Genomic DNA, 20,272 nt, shown 5'->3' with positions numbered 1-20,272 from the left:
ACAAAAGTTTTTCAAAATATGAAATCTACGAAACCGGTGAAAAGAAAGGGGATCACTGTTCTGGGTCAATGCCTTTACTTTATAGGTGAGGAAAAAATGAGGCCCAGAGAGGGGAAGTGATTTGCTAAAGATCACACAGCAAAGAATCAGAATCTACAGGGTGTCTGACTTCCAGGTGGGAACTCTCAAAACTCCAACCCGAGTAAGCGTAACCACCTACATGTGAGCAAGCAACACCAAGACTAGGCAAGACAACATCTCCAACAAAAGCAGCTTGATTTTATTGCGGGGAAGCTAGGAAGGAATAGGACAACTGAGGGTCTCCACAGGAACACCATTGCCCAGCATGACTGCCAAGTCCCAGGTCTGTCTGGAAGCCAGGGGAGGAGGATCAGCATCCTAGGAAAGACGGAAAGTTAGGTGGAACAAAGGCGCCATCTGCTGTGGACATAGCGATATTGCAAAGGCAATAAATGCACAAAGAGGCAGGGGTGAGGGGAAAACCTAGGGTACAGATGCAGGGGCAGGACTAGAACCCCAATGTCCAGCCCTGCACACTGCTCCCATGAAGTCTGTTATACTCCCATGAACCTGTTATACTCAGGTTGGCTGGAACGCATTAACCTTGCTAAGCCAATCACTGCCAAAGCCCTCTTCTGGGGAATTTCCAGGGCTGCCAGGATACTCAGTCAACAGCACTCCCTGTCCTGTTACAGTTTATGTTGGAAAGGCAATGAACAAAAGCATGAGCAAATAAATCTGCCAAGAGTCAGATGATTAAGGTGACTTCAAAACCAATAAACACTCTATCTTTGAGGTTCCCAAGCCTGGCTTCAAGTGGGTCACTGAGGAACCTCTTAGAGCAGACTTCAAAGACATGTTGCCTGAGCACGTGGACTAAAGCTGGCTTATTTAGGTGATTCTTACTGAGTACTGTGCATCTGAATTTCCAGGAGCCTTTCCATACAATACATGGTTACTGAAATATGTACTATGATATGTAATATGTAATATGATAAGATTGTATGATGTCTAGAAGTTGCTTCAAAACAATCTGGGCAGGAGGGAGTGGGCATGATGTCTAGAATTTGCTTCAAAATAATCTGGGTGTTTCGTTACCCAGATGAAACAATGAGGACAGTGGAGTTTCTAATTCAAGATGTGTGCATTAGGGCTCCCCCACATGGATATAGATAGCTCCGGAAGAGTTTTTTTCCTTCTCTTCCTTCATTCCTTCTTGTCACAGAGTGCTTTTATCAAAAAATAACAGGCCTTGGTGAAATAAACACTAATTGTTGGATCTGGGTGACGGGTACTTGGGGATTCATTCTATCACTCTACTTACATGTGTTTGAAACTTCCTATCATAAAAAATCTAAAATAAATAAAAAGTGCCATGAAAATTACTAAGCCATAGGAAGGAATGATTTACAGATACGTGATATGACCTGAATGAATCTTGAAAACATTATGCTACATGGAAAAAGGCAGACACAAAAAGGTCACATATAATGTAATTCCTTTTATATGATCTGTCCAGGGTAGGCAAATCCAGAGTAGTAGTAGAAAGCAAATTAGTGGCTGCCAGGGGATGGAGAAATGGGTAGTGGGGAGTGACTTCTTAATGGATATAGGGTGTGTTTCTGACATGATGAAAAAGTTTTGAAACTAGAGAGAGGTGGTGGTCATACATTGTGAATGCAACAAATGCCACTAAATGATAGACTTTAGCCCATTTATGCCTAGTGTTCCATTATTGGAATGCTAAGCTTGTGGGAGTTATTTATATCCTACTGCTCAAGGTCATCACCAAGGTTTGATTTTTCACATAAAAAATTTTGCAATATTCAGCATAAATGGGTTAAAATAGTTAATTATTATGTCTTGTGAATTTCATCTCAATAAAATAACATGAGAAAACATGTTTTCTATGAGAAAAACACATTAAGCTACACATGGTTTACATCCAACAGATATTACTTTTTTAGTTAAAAAAATTCATATGCCGAGGCCTGGAGTTTCTAATCCAAGATGTGTGCATTAGGGCTCCCCCATGTATATAGCTAGTTCAGGAAGAGTTTTTTTTTTTCTTCTCTCCCTCCATTCCTTCTTGTTACAGAGCATTTTCATAAAATACAATCTTACAGGAAGCCCAATATGACACAGGGCTGTTTGGGAGCTATGGAAGGTCCAGAGCCCCATCCACTCACCCTCCCCACGAAACCCTAGGGGTAGAGGAATGATGTAAGAAACACTGTTCTTCAACATGCTGGAAACAGCTGATGTTTTACTTCCCTAGAGGATAAGCCTTCATATGTGGAGAGATTGCACACCAATCCCCACAAGGCAGGAAAGCAGGTTGGAGGTGTTAGCCCCATTTTACCGATGGGCAGACCAAATCTCTGTAATGTAAAAAGTCCCCAAAGTCAGTGTGAAATGAGGACAGAGTTGGAATCAGAATCCCAGATTCCTCGTTATTCATCCTGGGCTCATTCCTGAATATGCATTCTATCTATGGATGGAAAGTGCATGACGAAAACAGATGCATTTGACATCTTGTGACTTGCATGTGATGTTACCACATACACAGAACACTGCCATGGCTCAGGTTCCAAATGTACGCCTTTGGGAAGAAGGCTATCCTCGAAGAGGACCTACCAGTCAGTTGTGGCTGGCCTCTGTCTGCGGGGTCTCCGTGGGCCCATTCACAGGGACAATGCCACCAGTAACAGTTACAGAACCCCGATTCAGGATATCTGACTTTCTTCCTGCCTCTGCCACTCACCTGGGTGGGACTTTGGTTGAATCGCTTCCCCTCTCTTGGCCTCATTTTTCTCAGTCACAGTCAGGGCACCAAACCCCATCAGAGATGTGGTGATCATTGTAATTCACGAGTCAAATGTGCTACATGGGCAATGGCAGCCAGAAGTGCCCTGCTGAGACTGGCTGGATCAATGAGTAAGGTCTGCCTGGTTCCAGAGTGAAGACTGGTGGCACAGTGCCCCTTACTGCCTCACTGGATTACATAAAAGTGAAGGGAACATCTAGCTCAAACATGCTATTGTTTTTGTACCAGTCTGGACAGAGGGCATGCTCAGGAAGCTAACAGTTTCAAGTAGAGAGGGCGGCACAGTCTGTATTAACTCACTTGGTCAGGGCACAGGAGAATAAGGCCCAAGGCATAAGTGTCAACTCTGATGAGACAGTCAGTTTATTAAAGCCAGAGCCATGTGTGGTGATATGTGCCTACAGCTCCAGCTACTTAGAAGGCTGAGGCAGGAGGATCACTTGAGCCCCGGAGTTAAAGGCTATAGTGCACTATGATCACACCTATGAAGAGTTACTACCCTCCAGCCTGGGCCACATAGCGAAACACCGTCTCAAACAAACGAACAAACAAAGGAGCCAAAATGCACTGCTTAGGGTCATAGACTGTAAACTTAAACCCTGCTATCCATGAACTGCAACCCCCAAGTCCGAAAGAGGACTCTGGGAGACTTTACAGTGCTCTGTCCACTCACAGGGGCTGTAAGAATTCCCTGAACTTGTGATTTGCATTAGACAATAAAAAAATATTTGTAACCACTTCAAAGAAGGTAGACAGTGGATTGAAAAGAACCCAGGGGGCTCTTCTGCTCCACTCAAGCTCTCAAAGGCCAAGGTGTTAGCTCTGATGAGAGGTGTGAGCAGCAGGTTTGTTCAGCAAGTGATGGGGCCTTACCCACCTGCCCACTTTGGTCCATCCTGTGGGCTGTGGGGACCAGGTGCCTACTACTCGAGGCCAAGGTAGGAAACAGTCTTTCCTGTTTTCTTCAGGGTTGCAAGCAGAGTGTCCACGCTGTGCTCAGATTCAATGCAGATCTTCTTGTTGGGCAGGTCAATGTCATACTTAACTCCTGCAGGAAGAGGAAATGGGGTATGGGGAAAGGAAGCACAGACCCTCCCAGTTATATAGCAAGAAAGAGTTCAGGCTCTAAATTACTACTCACAACCACCCTTGCCCTTTCCTGTAGAGCAGGGATTGGCGAACTTCTTCTGGAATGGGCCAGAAAGTAAATGTTTTAGGCACTGTGGGCCACATACGGACTCTGTTGTATATTCTGCATATTTTTTTATAACTCTATTCTTGAACATACAAAAATAGGCTGTGAGCAGGATTTGGTCCATGGGCTGTAGTGTGCTGATCCCTGCTCTATACTAGGGCTTTTTGAGACAGAGACTCACTCTGTTGCCCAGGCTGGAGTGCAGTGGCACAATCTCAGCTCACTGCAACCTCCACCTCCGGGGTTCAAGTGATTCTCATGCCTCAGCCTCCAGAATAGCTGGGATTACAGCCATACGCCACCACATCTGGCTAATTTTTGTATTTTTAGTAGAGACAGGGTTTTGTCATGTTGGCCAGGTTGGTCTCAAACTCCTAATCTCAAGTGATCTGCCCGCGTTGGCCTCCCAAAGTGCTGGGATTACAGGCATGAGGCACTGCGCCCAGCCACGTTTTTTTTTTTTTTAATTGCAAAGGTAATATAGACATTTTTTTTCCCCAAAAAAGCAAACATTTCTAAATAAAAGTAGAAGCAGTAAGGCCCCCTATTGATCCTACCCCTTGAGATCACTGTGAACAGTCCGGCTTCTATCCAGACTTTGTCCCAGATAGACAAATGAAAAATAATTTCTCCAAATGGCATCACACTACATAAACAGGTCTTGCTAATATTTTACTTTTTTCTTTGTTTATTACTTTTATTTATTTATTTATTTAGAGACACGGTCTCATTGTGTTATCCAGGCTGGAGTGCAGTGGCACAATCACAAATCACTGTATCCTTGAACACCCAGGCTCAGGTGATCCTCCCATCTCAGCCTCCCATGTTGCTGTGACTGCAGGCACATGCCACCATGCCTGGTTAAGTTTTGTATTTTATGTAGAGACAGGCTTTTGCATATTGCCCAGGCTGGTCTTGAACTTCTGGGCTCAAGCGATCTGCCTGCCTTGGCTTCCCAAAGTGCTAGGACTACAGGTGTGAGCCACTGCACCCAGCCCATTTTTTTTTTTTTTTTTTTTTGAGACAGAGTCTTGCTCTGTCTCCCAGGCTGGAGTGCAGTGATGTGATCTCAGCTCACTGTAGCCTCTGCCTCCTGGGTTCAAGCGATTCTTCTGCCTCAGCCTCCCGAGTAGCTGGGATTACAGGCATAAGCCACCATGCCTGGCTAATTTTTGTATTTTTAGTAGAGATGGGGTCTTGCCATGTTGGCCAGGTTGGTCTTGAATTCCTGACCTCAGGTGATCCACCTGCCTCAGTCTCCCAAAGTGTTAGGATTACAGGCGTGAGCCACAGTGCCTGGCCCTATTCTTTTTTTTAAAAGCTACAATCTTCCATAGTGTGAACGTACCACACATCCACTTAATTAATCCATGTTAAAGGTCATTGAGGATGCTTCTAATTTTTCACCACTATCACAATGTTATAGCAAACATATTTGAACTTGTCTTAAAAAAACTTATAAAAATATTTTTATACAGTGAATTCACAGAATGGAAATTGTGGGGCGACAGATGTTTGACACATTTTGAATGTTTAATAGACATTGCAAAATTGCCCTCCTAAATGACTATGCCAATTTATAGCTCCCCAGCAGCACATGAGAGGACCCAGAGTTTTACTCTGACAAAAGAGCACACAGAAAGAAAGGAAAAGTCTTGAGAGGTTCTAGGCCTGGCCTCACCATTGACTTGCTGGGTGACCATGGATGGCAGGGGTGGGGTCCTGTTTCTCACAGGCCTCAGTTACCTCATCTGTACATGAAGGATTCAGGGCTGGCCAGCTCCTGTGTTCTTTCCAGCTCAAGAATGCTATTAATCTGTGATTCCTCAGCCCTCGCATTCTTCTTTTAGGGCCCTAAGCAACTCAAAAAACCCTCCTGACTTTCTCAAGAGGCCATCCAAGCAGGGACAGTAGGAAAAGATGGGGAGAAACCTGCCGAAGCTCAAAGGCAGATCCTCCAGCAAGGGGCCTTAAAAATCATATGGTTGGGGCCGGGCGCGGTGGCTCAAGCCTGTAATCCCAGCACTTTGGGAGGCCGAAACGGGCGGATCACGAGGTCAGGAGATCGAGAGACGATCCCGGCTAACACGGTGAAACCCCGTCTCTACTAAAAAATACAAAAAAATAGCCGGGCGAGGTGGCGGGCGCCTGTAGTCCCAGCTACTGGGGAGGCTGAGGCAGGAGAATGGCGTGAACCCGGGAGGCGGAGCTTGCAGTGAGCTGAGATCCGGCCACTGCACTCCAGCCTGGGTGACGGAGCAAGACTCCGTCTCAAAAAAAAAAAAAAAAAAAAAAAAAAAAAAAAATCATATGGTTGGCTGGGCGTGGTGGCTCATGCCTGTAATCCCAGCACTTTGGGAGGCTGAGGCGAGTGGATCACTTGAGGTCAGGAGTTCGAGACCAGCCTGGCTAACATAGTGAAACTCCATATATAAAAAATATAAAAAAATAATTTTATATTTTAATAAAATATATAAAAATATAAAAATTAGCTCAGTGTGGTGGCATGTGCCTGTAATCCCAACTACTTGGGAGGCTGGGGCAGGAGAAGTGCTTGAACCTGGGAGGCAGAGGTTGCAGAGAGCCGAGATCACACCACTGCACTCCAGCCTGGGAGACACAGTGAGACTCCTTCTCAAAAACAAAAACAGGCTGGGCGCGGTGGCTCAAGCCTGTAATCCCAGCACATTGGGAGGCCGAGACGGGCAGATCACGAGGTCAGGAGATCGAGAGCATCCTGGCTAACACGGTGAAACCCCGCCTCTACTAAAAAATACAAAAAACTAGCCGGGCGAGGTGGCAGGCGCCTGTAGTCCCAGCTACTCGGGAGGCTGAGGCAGGAGAATGGCGTAAACCCAGGAGGCGGAGCTTGTAGTGAGCTGAGATTCGGCCACTGCACTCCAGCCTGGGCGACAGTCCAGCCTGGGTGACAGAGCAAGACTCCGTCTCAAAAAAACCAAAACCAAAACCAAAAACAAAACCAAAAATCATATGGTTTCCCAGCCTGGGCAACAAAGTGAGATCTTGTATCTACAAAAAAAAAAAAAAAAATAGCCCGGTGTGATCCTGTAGTCCCAGCTATTCAGAAGGCTGAGGTGGGAGGATCACTTGAGCCTGGGAGGTTGAGGCTGCAGTGAGCTGAGGTCGCGCCACTACACTCTGGCCTGGATGAAGTTCCTGGGGTGGGTAGGTGTCCTTGAGCTGTCAAACAAAATTAGGCCCGTTCCCACTTCATCCAGAGCCTGCTGCTTTATTTGAGGGGCTCCTGTGCAGTTTCATTTTTAAAGCGTCAACAGGCCGGGCGCAGTGGCTTATGCCTGTAATCCCAGCATTCTGGGGGGCCAAGGAGAGAGGATCACCTGAGGTCAGGAGTTTGAGACCAGTCTGTCCAACATGGAGAAACCCCGTCTCTACTAAAAATACAAAATTAGCTGGGTGTGGTGGCCCGCGCCTGTAATCCCAGCTACTCGGGAGACTGAGGCAGGAGAACTGCTGGAACCCGGGAGGCGGAGGTTGCGGTGAGCTGAGATCACGACATTGCATTCTGGCCTGGGCAACAAGAGTGAAACTCCATCTCAGGGAAAAAATTAGCCAGGCACGGTGGCAGGCACCTATAATCCCAGCTACTTGGGAGGCTAAGGCAGGAGAATCACTTGAATCCAGTGGAGGGCACGTGAAGCAGGTTGTAGTGAGCAGAGATCATGCCACTTCACTCCAGCCTGGGCAAAACAGGGAAACCCCATCTCAAAAAAAAAAAAAAAAAAAAAAAAAAGCATCAACAGTAGAAGTTGATACAGATACACAAGATATACATTCCTATACCACAGCTGGGGAAACCCAGGCCTGAGAAACAAGGGCCCACAGTCATATGGAAAGTCAGCAGCCAGGTTCTTTCCACTGTTTCAGTTTCTCTCAGATTAAGATTCCAGTTTACAGGGCCAGAGGTCAGCCACTGACTTGCTGCGGGACTCTGGGCAAGTCACTTAACCTCCTGGGTACTGGCATCAACATCCTCATTCCAAAGATGAAAAGTACAGCTCAGAGGACTGCTAATGAGATCACGTCCATGTGGAAGCCATTTGAAAACTTAATGTCATTATTATTTAGGGTTTTAAAACAGAAAATTTTAGAAGATTGTGTGACAGTTCATGTAGGGGAACAAGAAAAGAAAAAGTCTTAGAAGGCTGACTGGCATTGCCAAAACTCTGATCACAACTCAGTTATTACCTCATTCAGTCCCAGGACCAGATCCCAGCCCTCTCTGGGCCTCGGTTTCCCCAGCTGTGAAATGACAAGGCTGGATGAGACTGATTGTTGAAAAGAGGTGCTTTAAGGATATCTACGTGTGGCCAGGTGCAGTGGCTCATGCCTGTAACCCTATCACGTTGGGAGGCCAAAGTGGGCAGATTACTTGAGGTCAGGCGTTCAAGACCAGCCTGGCCAACATGGTGAAACCCCATCCTTATGAAAAATACAAAAAATTTGCCAGAAATTGCTTGAACCCAGGAGGCAGAGGTTGCAGCGAGCTGAGATCATGTGCCACTGCACTCCAGCCTGAGCGACAGAGTGAGACTCCATCTCAAAAAACAAAACAAACAAACAAAAAACCCTGCATGTGAGCGATTCAAAATTACTTAAAAAAATTTTTTGAAGCAAAGAAATAGAAAAAGACAAAATTTTTTCAAATTGTTACTTTTTAAAAATCTTTCTTTTTTTTTCTTATTTATTTATTTTTTTTGAGACAGGGTGTTGCTCTGTTGCCTCCACTGCAGTGCAGTGGCATGATCTAGGCTCACTGCAGCCTCAACCTCCTGGGCTCAAACGATCTTCCCACCTCAGCCCCCCAAAGTAGCTGGGAGTACAGGCATGTGCCACCATGCCTGGCTAATTTTTTTGGTATTTTTTGTAGAAATAGGGTTTTACCATGTCGCCCAGGCTGGTCTCAAGAACTCCTGAGCTCAGGCAATCCGCCCACCTCAGCCTTCCAAAATGCTGGGAACACAGGTGTGAGCCACCGTGCCCAGCCCCATTTAAAAAATCTTAATAGAGACTGGGCAGGGTGGCTCACACCTGTAATCCCAGCACTCTGGGGGGCCGAGGCAGGCAGATCACCTGAGGTCAGGGGTTCGAGACCAGCCGACCAATATGGAGAAACCCCGTCTATACTAAAAATACAAAATAAGCCGGGAATGGTGGCGCATGCCTGTAATCCCAGCTACTCGGGAGACTCTGGCAAGAGAATTGCTTGAACCTAGGAGGCAGAGGTTGCGATGAGCCAAGATCGCACCACTGCACTCCAGGCTGAGCAAGAAGAGCAAAACTCCGTCTCAAAAAAAAAATTTTTTTTAACAGAAAATGACACTCAGATGTGTCATGCAGTATACACTGGAGATGACCAACATATTCACTAGTACTGCCATGGTTCCAGAGCTAGTCCTGGCAGTTCTAGTTAATTTGGCTAAATCCCAGCTCCACCATTTACTGACCATGTGATCCCAGATAAGTTAACGTCTCTGAATTTCAGCTGTCTCCTGTTTAACATGGAGCTAGTCAAACAAGCTATCTGAAATGGCTGTGGTTAGGATTAAATGATGTGATCCACATAAGAAACTAAAAGAGTAGTTGGTACGTGCTAAGTACTCAATACATTTTAGTTTTACTGTTATGATCAGCTTAACCCAAAGCCTCTCCTGCAACATCTGCATGCATCTGAACATGGCATAAGTGCATCTGTCTCCTCTATCCCACCCCTAACTGAGGGCCACTCACTCACCTCCAAGCTTATCAAGGACCCGAGAGACAGCTTCAGCACAGCTTCCACAGGTCATGTCCACAGAGAACACGTGCTTCTGAAACAAAGGGGGAGCATGACCCGAGCCCTGCAGAGTGACCCACACACAGTGCCAGCAGACAGGCCCACTCAGGGTCGAAAGAGAAGGCAGAGAGACTGGGTAGGACCTGGTTGGCATCAGACTCATCAGGAGCCTGTTTCTGAGCCCCAGTCTCTTCAACTATAGAGCAGCTAAGAGTTTCTACCTCATAGGTGGTATTCAATGGAATCATCCCCATAAATCCTTTAGCAGTGTCTGGCACACAGTGAATAGAATCACCTGGAGATCTAGTTTAAAATGCTTTTTCCCAGTCCTACCTTCAAAGCACTGATTCTTGAGCTATGAGCTTTGTCTCAGGGCCACCAATAACTCTGACAGGGATGGGCCCCCATACTTCTAACAATGCTGTTCTGGTGGGCCCACTTATGAACTAGAAAATTATTTTCTGCACTAGAGTCACCTGCAGCTTGCAAAAACTACAGGTTCTGGTCAGCAGGTCTGGGCTGGGGAATCTGTTATGTCTAGTCATTATCCCAGGTGATTCTGCTTTCATCCAAGGGCCGCATTCTCAGAGGCAGCATCTGGGTCCAGGGAAGAGAAAGGATTGCCTGGGCTCCCCAGTGGGTTGGAGGTGAGGCAGGAAGGGATCCCTAGCTCCTAGTCTTCATGTAAGCTCAACATTCTACAGTCTCCAGGATATCTAACAGATCAAGGGTCTGAAGGTAAGCACCCAGAAGACAGACAAAGTTTTGTTCAGTTCACTGCTGGATTCCTAATACTTGGAACAGTGCCTGGACAGAGTACGTGCTTAAAACATATTTTTGAGTCAATGGATAATTGACATGGCTGGTTTGAACTTCTGGGTCTTTTCCTTTGCTTTCACACAAAGATTACATAAACCAATAGTTTATTTTAAAATCTCTGGAAATGAGACAATCTGAAATTAGATAAATCTGGCTTCAGATACCAGTTCTGACACTACTAATTGCATGATCATCAATAAGTTACTTCTCTGTGCCTTAGTTTCCACATCTGAACATTGGGGTAAGAGTCCCTCTCTAGATTTGTGAATGGGATGAACACAGGATTTTAAGTGTGGTAGCCAGCATCCAAGATGGCCTCAATGATCTCTGCCTCTGGTATTTATGCCCTTGAGTAATCCCATTCCAAATGTCTCGGGTTGGTCTGTGTGTCTTATAGAATATGGCTTGAAGTGAGGTTATGTGCCTTCTGAAGATATCACAATGTCATAAAAGACACTGTGACTTCTGTCTTGCTCTCTTTCAGGGGTCACTTGCACTAGAGGAAGTCAGCTACCAAATCATAAAGATATTCAAGTAACCATAAGGAGAGGTCCACAAAGTGAGAGACCCAACCCTCAAGCTAACAAGCATGTGAGTGAGCCATCTCGAAACTGGATTCTGCAGCTCCAGAATCCAAGTCTTCAGATGAATGCAGCTCCAGCTAACATCTCACTCCAACTTTATGAGAGCCTCTGAGCTGGAGCCACTAGGCCAAGCTGTTCCCAAATTCCTGAGTCTCAGAAACTGTGTGAATTACTATAAATATATTTGTTGTTTACTACAAAGTTTTGGGATAATTACTAAGGAGCAATAGATAACTAATACATTAAGGAAATTAGAGCCTAGTACTAGGTTCCATTGGGTAAAAAATTAGCTATTGGGTTATTATTAATTTCTTCCATTTGTCTCTCCTGTTTCCCTTCAAAAATCAATGGCTACATTTTTCACGGAGCACTTCAAAATATTTCAAGTCTATTACCTCAATTGGAATTCTGGGTGTAGCGATATATCTTGCTAGAAAATCACAGGCAAAATCTCTGCTCCAGAAGGGCTCTAGTTCCCTAATCTATACCAAAAGGGTATTAGCTAACTCAGTTTTTTTTCAACTTCAGCATGCATAGGAAGAATCTGGGGACCTTGTGTAAAGTGCAGCTCCCAGACACCTGCCTCAACTGGCTCTGTGGATGTGGAGCAGGCCCTGCCACTCCCCATTTTTAACCTACTGGGGAGAGACAGGGAGGCAAAACTACAAACCTGAAAATAAAGTGACTAAGTGGCTTCTCAAACTCTTTCTAAGTCTCTAAACACCTCTGAGTCTGGATTGTCATTGTGCTCTACAGAGGAAACCAAGACCAAGAGTTAAGCAGCTCGATTTTCCAGTGTAGACTGTATAACCTTTGTGACTAGTAAACTACTACTTTTATTAAGGCCAAATCTGCAAAGTCTGCCTTAAAGAAAATGGTCAGTCTTTCCTTTCTTCTAAACATCTCTGATTTTTTCATCGTTTCATGACTATTCAAAGACAGCAACAATAACAAATTCTGGAAAGAATGATTTGTAGTAGGTATTACAAAATCTTGTGTTTAAAATGTGGTCCTCAACCGAACACTACGATCATCACCTGACAGCCTGCCAGAAATGCACAATCTCAGGTCCCTTCCCAGAAGTCCGGAATCAGAATCCTCATTTTAACAAGACACCCAAGTCATTCCTGCCCACATTACAGTCTGAGATGATGCTCTCCTCTATTAAAAAATTTTTTAGGCAGGGCAATGTGGCTCATGCCTATAATCTCAACACTTTGGGAGGCTGAGGCAGGCAGATCACCTGAGGTCAGGAGTTCGAGACCAGTCAGGCCAACATGGTAAAACCTGTCTCTCTACTAAAAATAGAAAAAAATTAGCCAGGCATAGTGGCAGGTGCCTGTAATCCCAGCTACTTGGGAGGCTGAGGCAGGAGAATAGCTGGAACCCAGAAGGCGGAGGCTGCAGTGAGCCAAGATCATGCCACTGCACTCCAGCCTGGGCAACAGAGCAGGACTCTGTCTCAAAATAAATAAATAAATAAAAATCTAAAGGCTGGGTGCAGTGGCTTACACCTGTAATCCCAACACTTTGGGAGGCTGAAATGGGAGGATCACTTGAACCCAGGATTTTGAGACTAGCCTGGGCAATACAGTGAGATCATGGCTCCATTTAATTTAAAACAAAAAAAAATGTTTCGCAAAAAAAAAAAAAAAAATGATGATGCTCTAGAACATGGATTGGCACAATACAAGCTACCTGTTTTACAAGGTAAAAGGTTTTGTTAAAACATAGCCAAACTGGGACCAGGTGTGGTGGCTCATGCCTGTAATCCCAGCACTTTGGGAGGCAGAGGCAGGAGGATCATAAGGTCAAGAGATCGAGACCATTCTGGCCAACATGGTGAAACCCCGTCTCTACTAAAAATACAAAAATTAGCTGGTAGCGGTGGCGTGCGCCTGTAATCTCAGCTACTCAGGAGGCTGAGGCAGGAGAATCACTTGACCTGGGAGGCGGAGGTTACAGTGAGCCGAGATCATGCCACTGCACTCCAGCCTGGCGAGAGAGCAACACTCTGTCACAAAAAAAAAAAAAAAAAAAAAGAATCAAAAACAAAAAACCATAGCCAAACTCACTTGTTTACTTTTGCACTAGAATGGCAGGGTTGAGTAGTTGTACCAGAGACCCTGTGGTTTGTGAAGACTAAAATGTTTACTATCTGGGCCTTGTAAAAAAAAATTTGCTGAGTCTTGCTCTAGGATAACCAGCAGAAAATTGATTAATCAATGGTTTGCACTTATATACTGAGCCAAAGTTTGGAAGGGTTTGCAAGATCAACCTAAGAGCTAAATCTACTGATTGTCTATTATATGTCAAATTGTCTTTATACAGTATCTAAGCTAGTCCTCACTGAGCCTGGAAAGAAAGCTATTTATCTTATTTCACTCAGGAGGAAAGTGAAGTTCCCAAGAGTTCACTAAGTGGCCTGCAGTCATGTGGCAAATACCTACTGAGTATGGAATATGAACCTAGGCTTTCTTCGCTCCAGGGAAATCCTGCTCGTTCTGGAATAGCAAAGTACACCACCAGCTCTCATAACCGTGACTCTCAGCAGAAGCTCCGAAACTAGAAATACATTTTTAGGGAGCACAGTTTTTTGCTGCCCAAGGACCTGAAGTCAACAAATACCTGAAACTTTCAGTTGCTGATTATAGGGAGTAGGTCCCATCCCCTACAGTATAAAGGTCAGAAGTCAGAAATCAGCTGCTGGGTATAAACATTACAGTTCAGTGCTCTCCTCCTCCACCTCTGAGGGGCAAAAATAAATTTGAGGGTGATGGAAAAACTATTTCATGGACAGAGTAATCACTTCTTTATAGGAGAAGCTCAAGATTGGCTCTACCACCGGATGCATAACTGGGTAGTTCTGGTTCCTCAAGGCCTCTGGGGTCTTTCATAAAGACTTATAAAATGGGTAGATTTTAAAGTAGGTTTTAAAAGTCAGTAAGTGGGGGCCGGGCACAGTGGCTCATGCCTGTAATCCCAGCACCTTGGGAGGCCGAGGCAGGCAGATCACAAGGTCAGGAGATCAAGACCATCCTGGCTAACATGGTGAAACCCGTCAGTACCAAAAATACAAAAAAAAATTAGCTGGGCGTGGTGGCGGGTGCCTGTAGTCCCAGCTACTCAGGAGGCTGAGGCAGCATGACGTGAACCCGGGAGGCGGAGCTTGCAGTGAGCCAAGATCAGCCTGGGCGAAGTAAGTGGGACGATTTTTTTTTCTTTTTTTGAGACGGAGTCTCGCATTGTCTCCCAGTATATATATATATAAACATATATATATGTTTTTTTCTTCCCTTTCCAGTTTTAAGGCAGTCCCTTGACTAACACCCTCCTTCCTTCAGCTGCTCATCTTGTGGTACATGGTGCCAAGCGCCCTCCTCATTCCCATCATTTGCTCCAGAGGGTCTTTTGTCAAAATCCCCAGAAGATACAGAATACACTGATGATCAAGCTGGACTTTTCCTCACTGCCACCCCTCACAAAAAATCCTGGTGACCTTCACTCTCTAAGTCCCAGGGAGATTAATACTGTCTTCTACCATTGCCACAGGCTGACTTGCTCAACTGGTAGGGCTGATTCTGTCAGATTCCTTATCCATACTTTGTTGTTGGAGGATTTGTCTCAAGGCACCTGGCAAGGTCCAAGGGAAATGACACCTGAGATGTTAGTGGCTCTGCCCAGGGGGCGTCAGGCTCACCTGTCAGCTCCCAAAGGACAGGCTGCTAAGACACATGGCATCTGTGGGATACCTCTTGATATCCACCTGGCCCAGAGCCATGAATTACGCACCTCGAAGAAAATGCTAAACACCACATGACCCTAACCAAGATGCAACTGAGATCAGAGCATCTTCCCAAGCCGGTATGACTGCTTTTGCCAGGCACCTCCGATGTGGTCAGGCCTGGAGAGATGGGGAGCCTAAGGATAAGGAGCTGAATCCTGGCTCTGCCAACTTCAACACGACCTGGAATAAGTTACTGGGTTTTTAATATTTTTATCTGTCAAAGCCCTCAATTCTTTTTTATATAAAAAACGAGACCACGAGCAACAATATACTGAGTGATCTGCAAAGGCAGGCTCAGACTGACTTCCCAGACTCTGCCACTGAGCAACTGGTGACTTTGAGGGGGGTTCCTGAACCTCTCTGGGGCTTATGGGTTCAGGCTGACAAAGTGTCTCCATTCAGAGTCGCCCAGAGCTGATTTGAAAAGTAAGCCATAGTGGGCAGGAAAATTTAGAAAAAATCATGAACCTCTGAAAACCTGCCCAGTCCGTGAGGGAATAACCGGGTCCATCCCCATGCCCAGAGCCTCCCCACCGCCCTCCTTCAGGCCAGCTAAGCGGGCGGGGCAGCCAAGAGGAAGGCTCAGGGAGTAGGCGTCTCAGTTCCCGCTGGCCACCAACTCCCCGCGTCCTGCTGAGCGACCCCCTGCCCCCTCTCTGGGTCTGTTTCTCCGTGTACGCAGGAAAGGTGTGCGCTTGTCGCCCCTGGAGGCCTTCCAGCTCCGACGTTTTGAAGCCTGGCTCCTAGATTAAACTCCCTTCGGATCCCATTTTCTGAAGGGTCGCAAAAGCTGGGGGCTGGGTGGGGTAAGCTGAGCCCTTCAAGAGAAGCATCCGGTCAAGCTGTTGTGCAGCCAAGGAGGAACCCGGGGACTGCAAGTGTGCGTGGCGGGCACGGCGCAACCACTCACCGGCATAACTAAGGCAGCGGCGGCGGGGCGGCGGTGGCAGCAGCGCCTCTGGGCTCGGAGGGCAGGTTCGGCTGCGCTTCCGAGAGTGCGCGCTAGAGGCCCCTTCCCGGAAGCCCCACCCTCTCCGGGCCAGGTCGCGAGGGAGGACCCGCCCCCTCCGGGCCTCAACCCTGCCGCCCGCACCGCCTCCTTTCCGCTGGCCGCGCTTATGGTCACCCGGCCTGGACGGAGAGAGGAGGTGAGAGGAGCGCTGCGTTGGCCTCCATCGACTGTCGGCCTTTTTCAGAACGCCTACTTCGGGTCAAGCTTGTGTTAGGGAATACCAGAAAAGGGCACCGCCTTGAATAGGACAGATTCATCCATCCCTAAAAGGACAGTTTCACTCATTTATTCACCGAGTCAATGTCTATTGAGCGCCAGCCAACGAGGACGCAGCGGTGGAAAAGATGTAGCAGGAGGCTGCGAAGGACGCAAGCAGTGATAGTGCCGGGTTAGCAGAGCTGTCGTGGCAGAGGAGGAAGGGCCCTGACTGGAGTGGGGTGGGGGTGGTTGTGGAAGAGAGGCGGCCTGGGGAGGAGGCAATAATCTGGACCTCAGTTAGCCTTTATCGCCCTATTACAGGCTCTGTCTCTAAATGCAGTCGCATTGGGGGTTAGGGTATCAACATAGGAATTTTGGGGGACACCATTCATGTCCATGTCAGAGTTCAGTCCCTAACAGAGCCATACTGACTAGAGTTTTAATCTCAGCTCTATCATTTACCAGCCGTGTGACCCTGGGCAGATGAACTTACCTCTCTAAGCCTCAATATCCTCACGTATAAGATGGGGACAGTTAAGGTGACTATACAATTTTTTTATCTAAACCTTTCGCTAGAGAAAGGAGATGCTATTAATAATTTTGCCAGGACAACAGGCAAACACCATGACTGTTTCAGGCAAACAAGGACACATGGTTCCCTCCAGGAAACCTACTTTGTGGTATTGTTGGAATACATGTAATGTATGCAGACTTCTAAGCACATTGCTTGGCACATGGTAGGCACCAAAATATATAAGTATTCTCTAATTGCTAGGCCCTCGGTTGGCCTCCCTGGCACTGGGTCTTCCCCTGCTCACAAAATACCCCTTAACCATTCATCCCCTACCCAACCTGCCAGGAATTCCCTAAAGATGGAAGGGATGGGGGCGAGGAGGAGAGGGAAGGAGGGTGCTGGCACATTAGGTCCTGTAGAGGCAAGGCTTAGCATCTTGGTAGTCCTGGGTGCAACTTTGCACTGGGGCTAGGGATAGCCAGATTGCCATGAGGGAAGGTGGAGGGTGGCCATGAGGGAACGAAATCCTTCCCAAAGGCAACAGTGCACAGGGCGAGCCACCCACGGCATGTTTTAGAGAATTAGGGGTAGGAGTTGGGGGTATGGCTAAGCCTAGAGACAGCAATTTAAAGAGAAGACAGCTTTATGAAGATCTGTTAAAGATCGCAAATAAAGGCCTATTAAAGAGAAGAAAATATGCCAGACTGTAGTTCCTGCATAAATATATACATACATTCCGTGTATTTACATAAAAATAAGCCTGAAATCAACTACAGCCAATTCTACTAGAAGTTATCTTGGGTAAGTGTAGGATTTGCAGGTGGAATCCCAATGTGCCTACTGTTTAATTTTCAAATAACACAAAGTAGCATACAGTGAAAAGTAGGTCTCCCTCCTACCCTGACCTCTCCTTCTTAAACAAAAGGCATACTATATGCAGTTTTGCACCCTGCTTTTCTCACTTTATAAAATATCTTAGAGGTTATTCCTGGGCCAGGTGCAGTGGCTCATACTTCTAATCCCATTGCTTTAAGAGGCCCAGGTGGGAGGATCACTTAACCCCAGGAGTTTAAGACCAGACTAGCAACATGGTGAAACCCCAGCTCTACAAAAAACACAAAAATTAGCCAGGTGTGGTGGCATATGCCTGTGGTCCCAGCTACTCAGGAGACTGAGGTGGGAGCATCACTTGAGCTTAGGAGGTCAAGGCTGCACTGAGCTATAATTACACCACTGCACTCCAGCCTGGGTGACAGAATGTGACCCTGTATTTTAAAAAAAGAAAAGAAAAGAAAAAGAAAAAAAAGATTATTCCTTAACAGTACATATCAATCCTTTTCTTTCTTGCCTTTTTTTTTTTTCCTCTTCGAGATGGAGTCTTACTCTGTCGCCCAGGCTGGAGTGCAGTGACGCGATCTTTGCTCACTGAAACATCTGCCTCCTGGGTTCAAGCAATTCTCCTGCTTCAGCCTCCCAAGTAGCTGGGATGATAGGCGTGCACCACCCTGCCCGGCTAATTTTTGTATTTTTAGTAGAGACAAGGTTTCACCATGTTGGCCAGGCTGGTCTCGAACCAGCCTGACCTTGTTGGCCAGACCTTGTGATCCGCCCACCTTGGCCTCCCAAAGTGCTGGGATTATAGGCAATGAGCCATCTCTAAGCCAGTGAGCCTGGCAAATGGGCATATAGAATCCCTGCCCTTTCTGGCTGACAGTGTTGTTGTGAGGATAGGAATGTACGCACTGTAGGTATGTATAGATGGTGGGTTCCTCCTGGTATCATCTACCTCTAGACCCAGCCTCCTGGGATGACTCTTTCTTTGACAGATGCTGGGGAGTTTAATTCTTTGCAAAGAAAGGTTTTGTAGCTGCTTGTCTGCTCCCTGCTTTCCCCACCGCAGGAAACCAAGTGTCTGTTTGTTGTATGATAACGCAGGTATACACTATTTGCCTCACTGCTTTATCCATCAAGGAACCCCTTTATCTAGGACCAAAGATTCTGAGCTGAAAGGGCCCTCAGAGCAGCCAAGTCATGCATGAGAAGAGAAGGGCTATGAAGTGGAAGCTGAGGGAGCATGGACTGCAGGCTTGGGAGAGGCAGCATGGTGTCCTGCAGAGCCGCATGCTGGCAGAACTGGGTCTACAGACACATTTCATTCAGTTCCTAAAGTATTCAAAGTATTTTTTGATTAGTTGACAACAGTTAAGAACCCTGAGTATGCTTGTACAACATTGTGAATATACTTAATGCCACTGAATTATAGAGGAATTTTATGTTCTGTACGTTTTACCACAATTAAAAAATAGGGGCCGGGCACGGTGGCTCAAGCCTGTAATCCCAGCACTTTGGGAGGCCGAGACGGGCGGATCACAAGGTCAGGAGATCAAGACCATCCTGGCTAACACAATGAAACCCCGTCTCTACTAAAAAAAACCAAAAAACTAGCCGGGCGAGGTGGCGGGCGCCTGTAGTCCCAGCTACTCAGGAGGCTGAGGCGGGAGAATGGCCTAAACCCGGGAGGCGGAGCTTGCAGTGAGCTGAGATCCGGCCACTGCACTCTAGCCTGGGCGACAGAGCGAGGCTCCGTCTCAAAAAAAAAAAAATAGGGCATGGTGGCTCACGCCTGTAATCCCAACACTTTGAGAGTCCCAGGCAGGAGAATTGCTTGAGTCCAGGGGTTCAAGACCAGCCCGGCAACATGGTGAGACTCCATCTCCACGAAAAATTTAAAATTTAGCTGGACATGGTGTTGTGTGCCTGTAGTCCCAGCTACTTGGGAGGCTGAGGTGGGAGGATCACTTGAGCCCAGGAGGTCAAGGCTGCACTGAGCCGTGATCATGCCACTATACTCTAGTCTATGCGACAGAGCAAGACCCTGTCCCAATATAAAAATAAATTTACTTCTAGACTGACATGTAAAATTAGTTGCTTTCTTATTACAAGCCTAGGAAAAGCATTTTTAAAAATAAAAATTCTAGTTTTTAATTTTTATTTTTTGAGACAGGGTCTTGCTCTGTCACCTAGGCTGGAGTGTGGTAGCGTGAACATGGCACACTGCAGCTGTGACCTCCTGGGCTCAAGCGATCCCCCGACCTCAGCCTCCTGAGTAGCTGGGACCACAGGTGCATGCCACCACACCCAGCTAATTTTTTTTTTTTTTGTATTTTTGTAGAGATGGGGGTCTTGGCATGTTGACCAGGTTGGTCTCATAAGCAATCCTCCTGCCTTGGCCTTCCCTAAGTGTTGGGATTACAGGCGTGAGCTACTGCACCTGGCCTAAAGAAGTTTTTAAAAAGGGTGATGGCCAGGTGCGGTGGGTGGCTCACACCTGTAATCCCAGGACTTTGAGAGGCAGAGGCAGGCAGATCACTTGAGGTCAGGAGTTCAAGACCAGCCTGGCCAACATGGCAAAACCCCGTCTCTAGTAAAAGTACAAAAATTAGCTGGGAGTTGTGGTGGGCACCTGTAATCCCAGCTACTTGGGAGGCTGAGGCAGGAAA

General features: G+C 46.6%; 1 protein-coding gene across 3 annotated transcripts in view; it reads right to left on the bottom strand.

Moving 5' to 3' along the window:
* Positions 1–259: 259 nt before the first annotated feature.
* ATOX1 (antioxidant 1 copper chaperone) overlaps positions 260–20,272 on the bottom strand; it is a 603,309-nt gene continuing 583,296 nt past the window's right edge. For 2 of the 3 annotated variants that reach the window (XM_050793706.1, XM_050793707.1), the window contains exons 2-5: positions 15,959–16,045; positions 9,817–9,892; positions 3,726–3,896; positions 260–399 (exon numbers count right to left, since the gene is read on the bottom strand). In XM_050793706.1, coding sequence (XP_050649663.1) covers positions 3,772–3,896; positions 9,817–9,892; positions 15,959–15,964 — 207 coding nt within the window. In that variant the 5' untranslated portion in view covers positions 15,965–16,045 and the 3' untranslated portion in view covers positions 260–399; positions 3,726–3,771. Of the gene's footprint in view, positions 400–3,725; positions 3,897–9,816; positions 9,893–15,958; positions 16,338–20,272 lie in introns of those variants that run through there. The other variant, XM_050793708.1, reaches the window with a different exon arrangement.

Source organism: Macaca thibetana, chromosome 6, assembly GCF_024542745.1.
Source record: "Macaca thibetana thibetana isolate TM-01 chromosome 6, ASM2454274v1, whole genome shotgun sequence".
Lineage (NCBI taxonomy): Eukaryota > Metazoa > Chordata > Mammalia > Primates > Cercopithecidae > Macaca > Macaca thibetana.
Note: the sequence above shows the minus strand (reverse complement) of the source record. Positions and strands in the feature narration are given on the sequence as shown.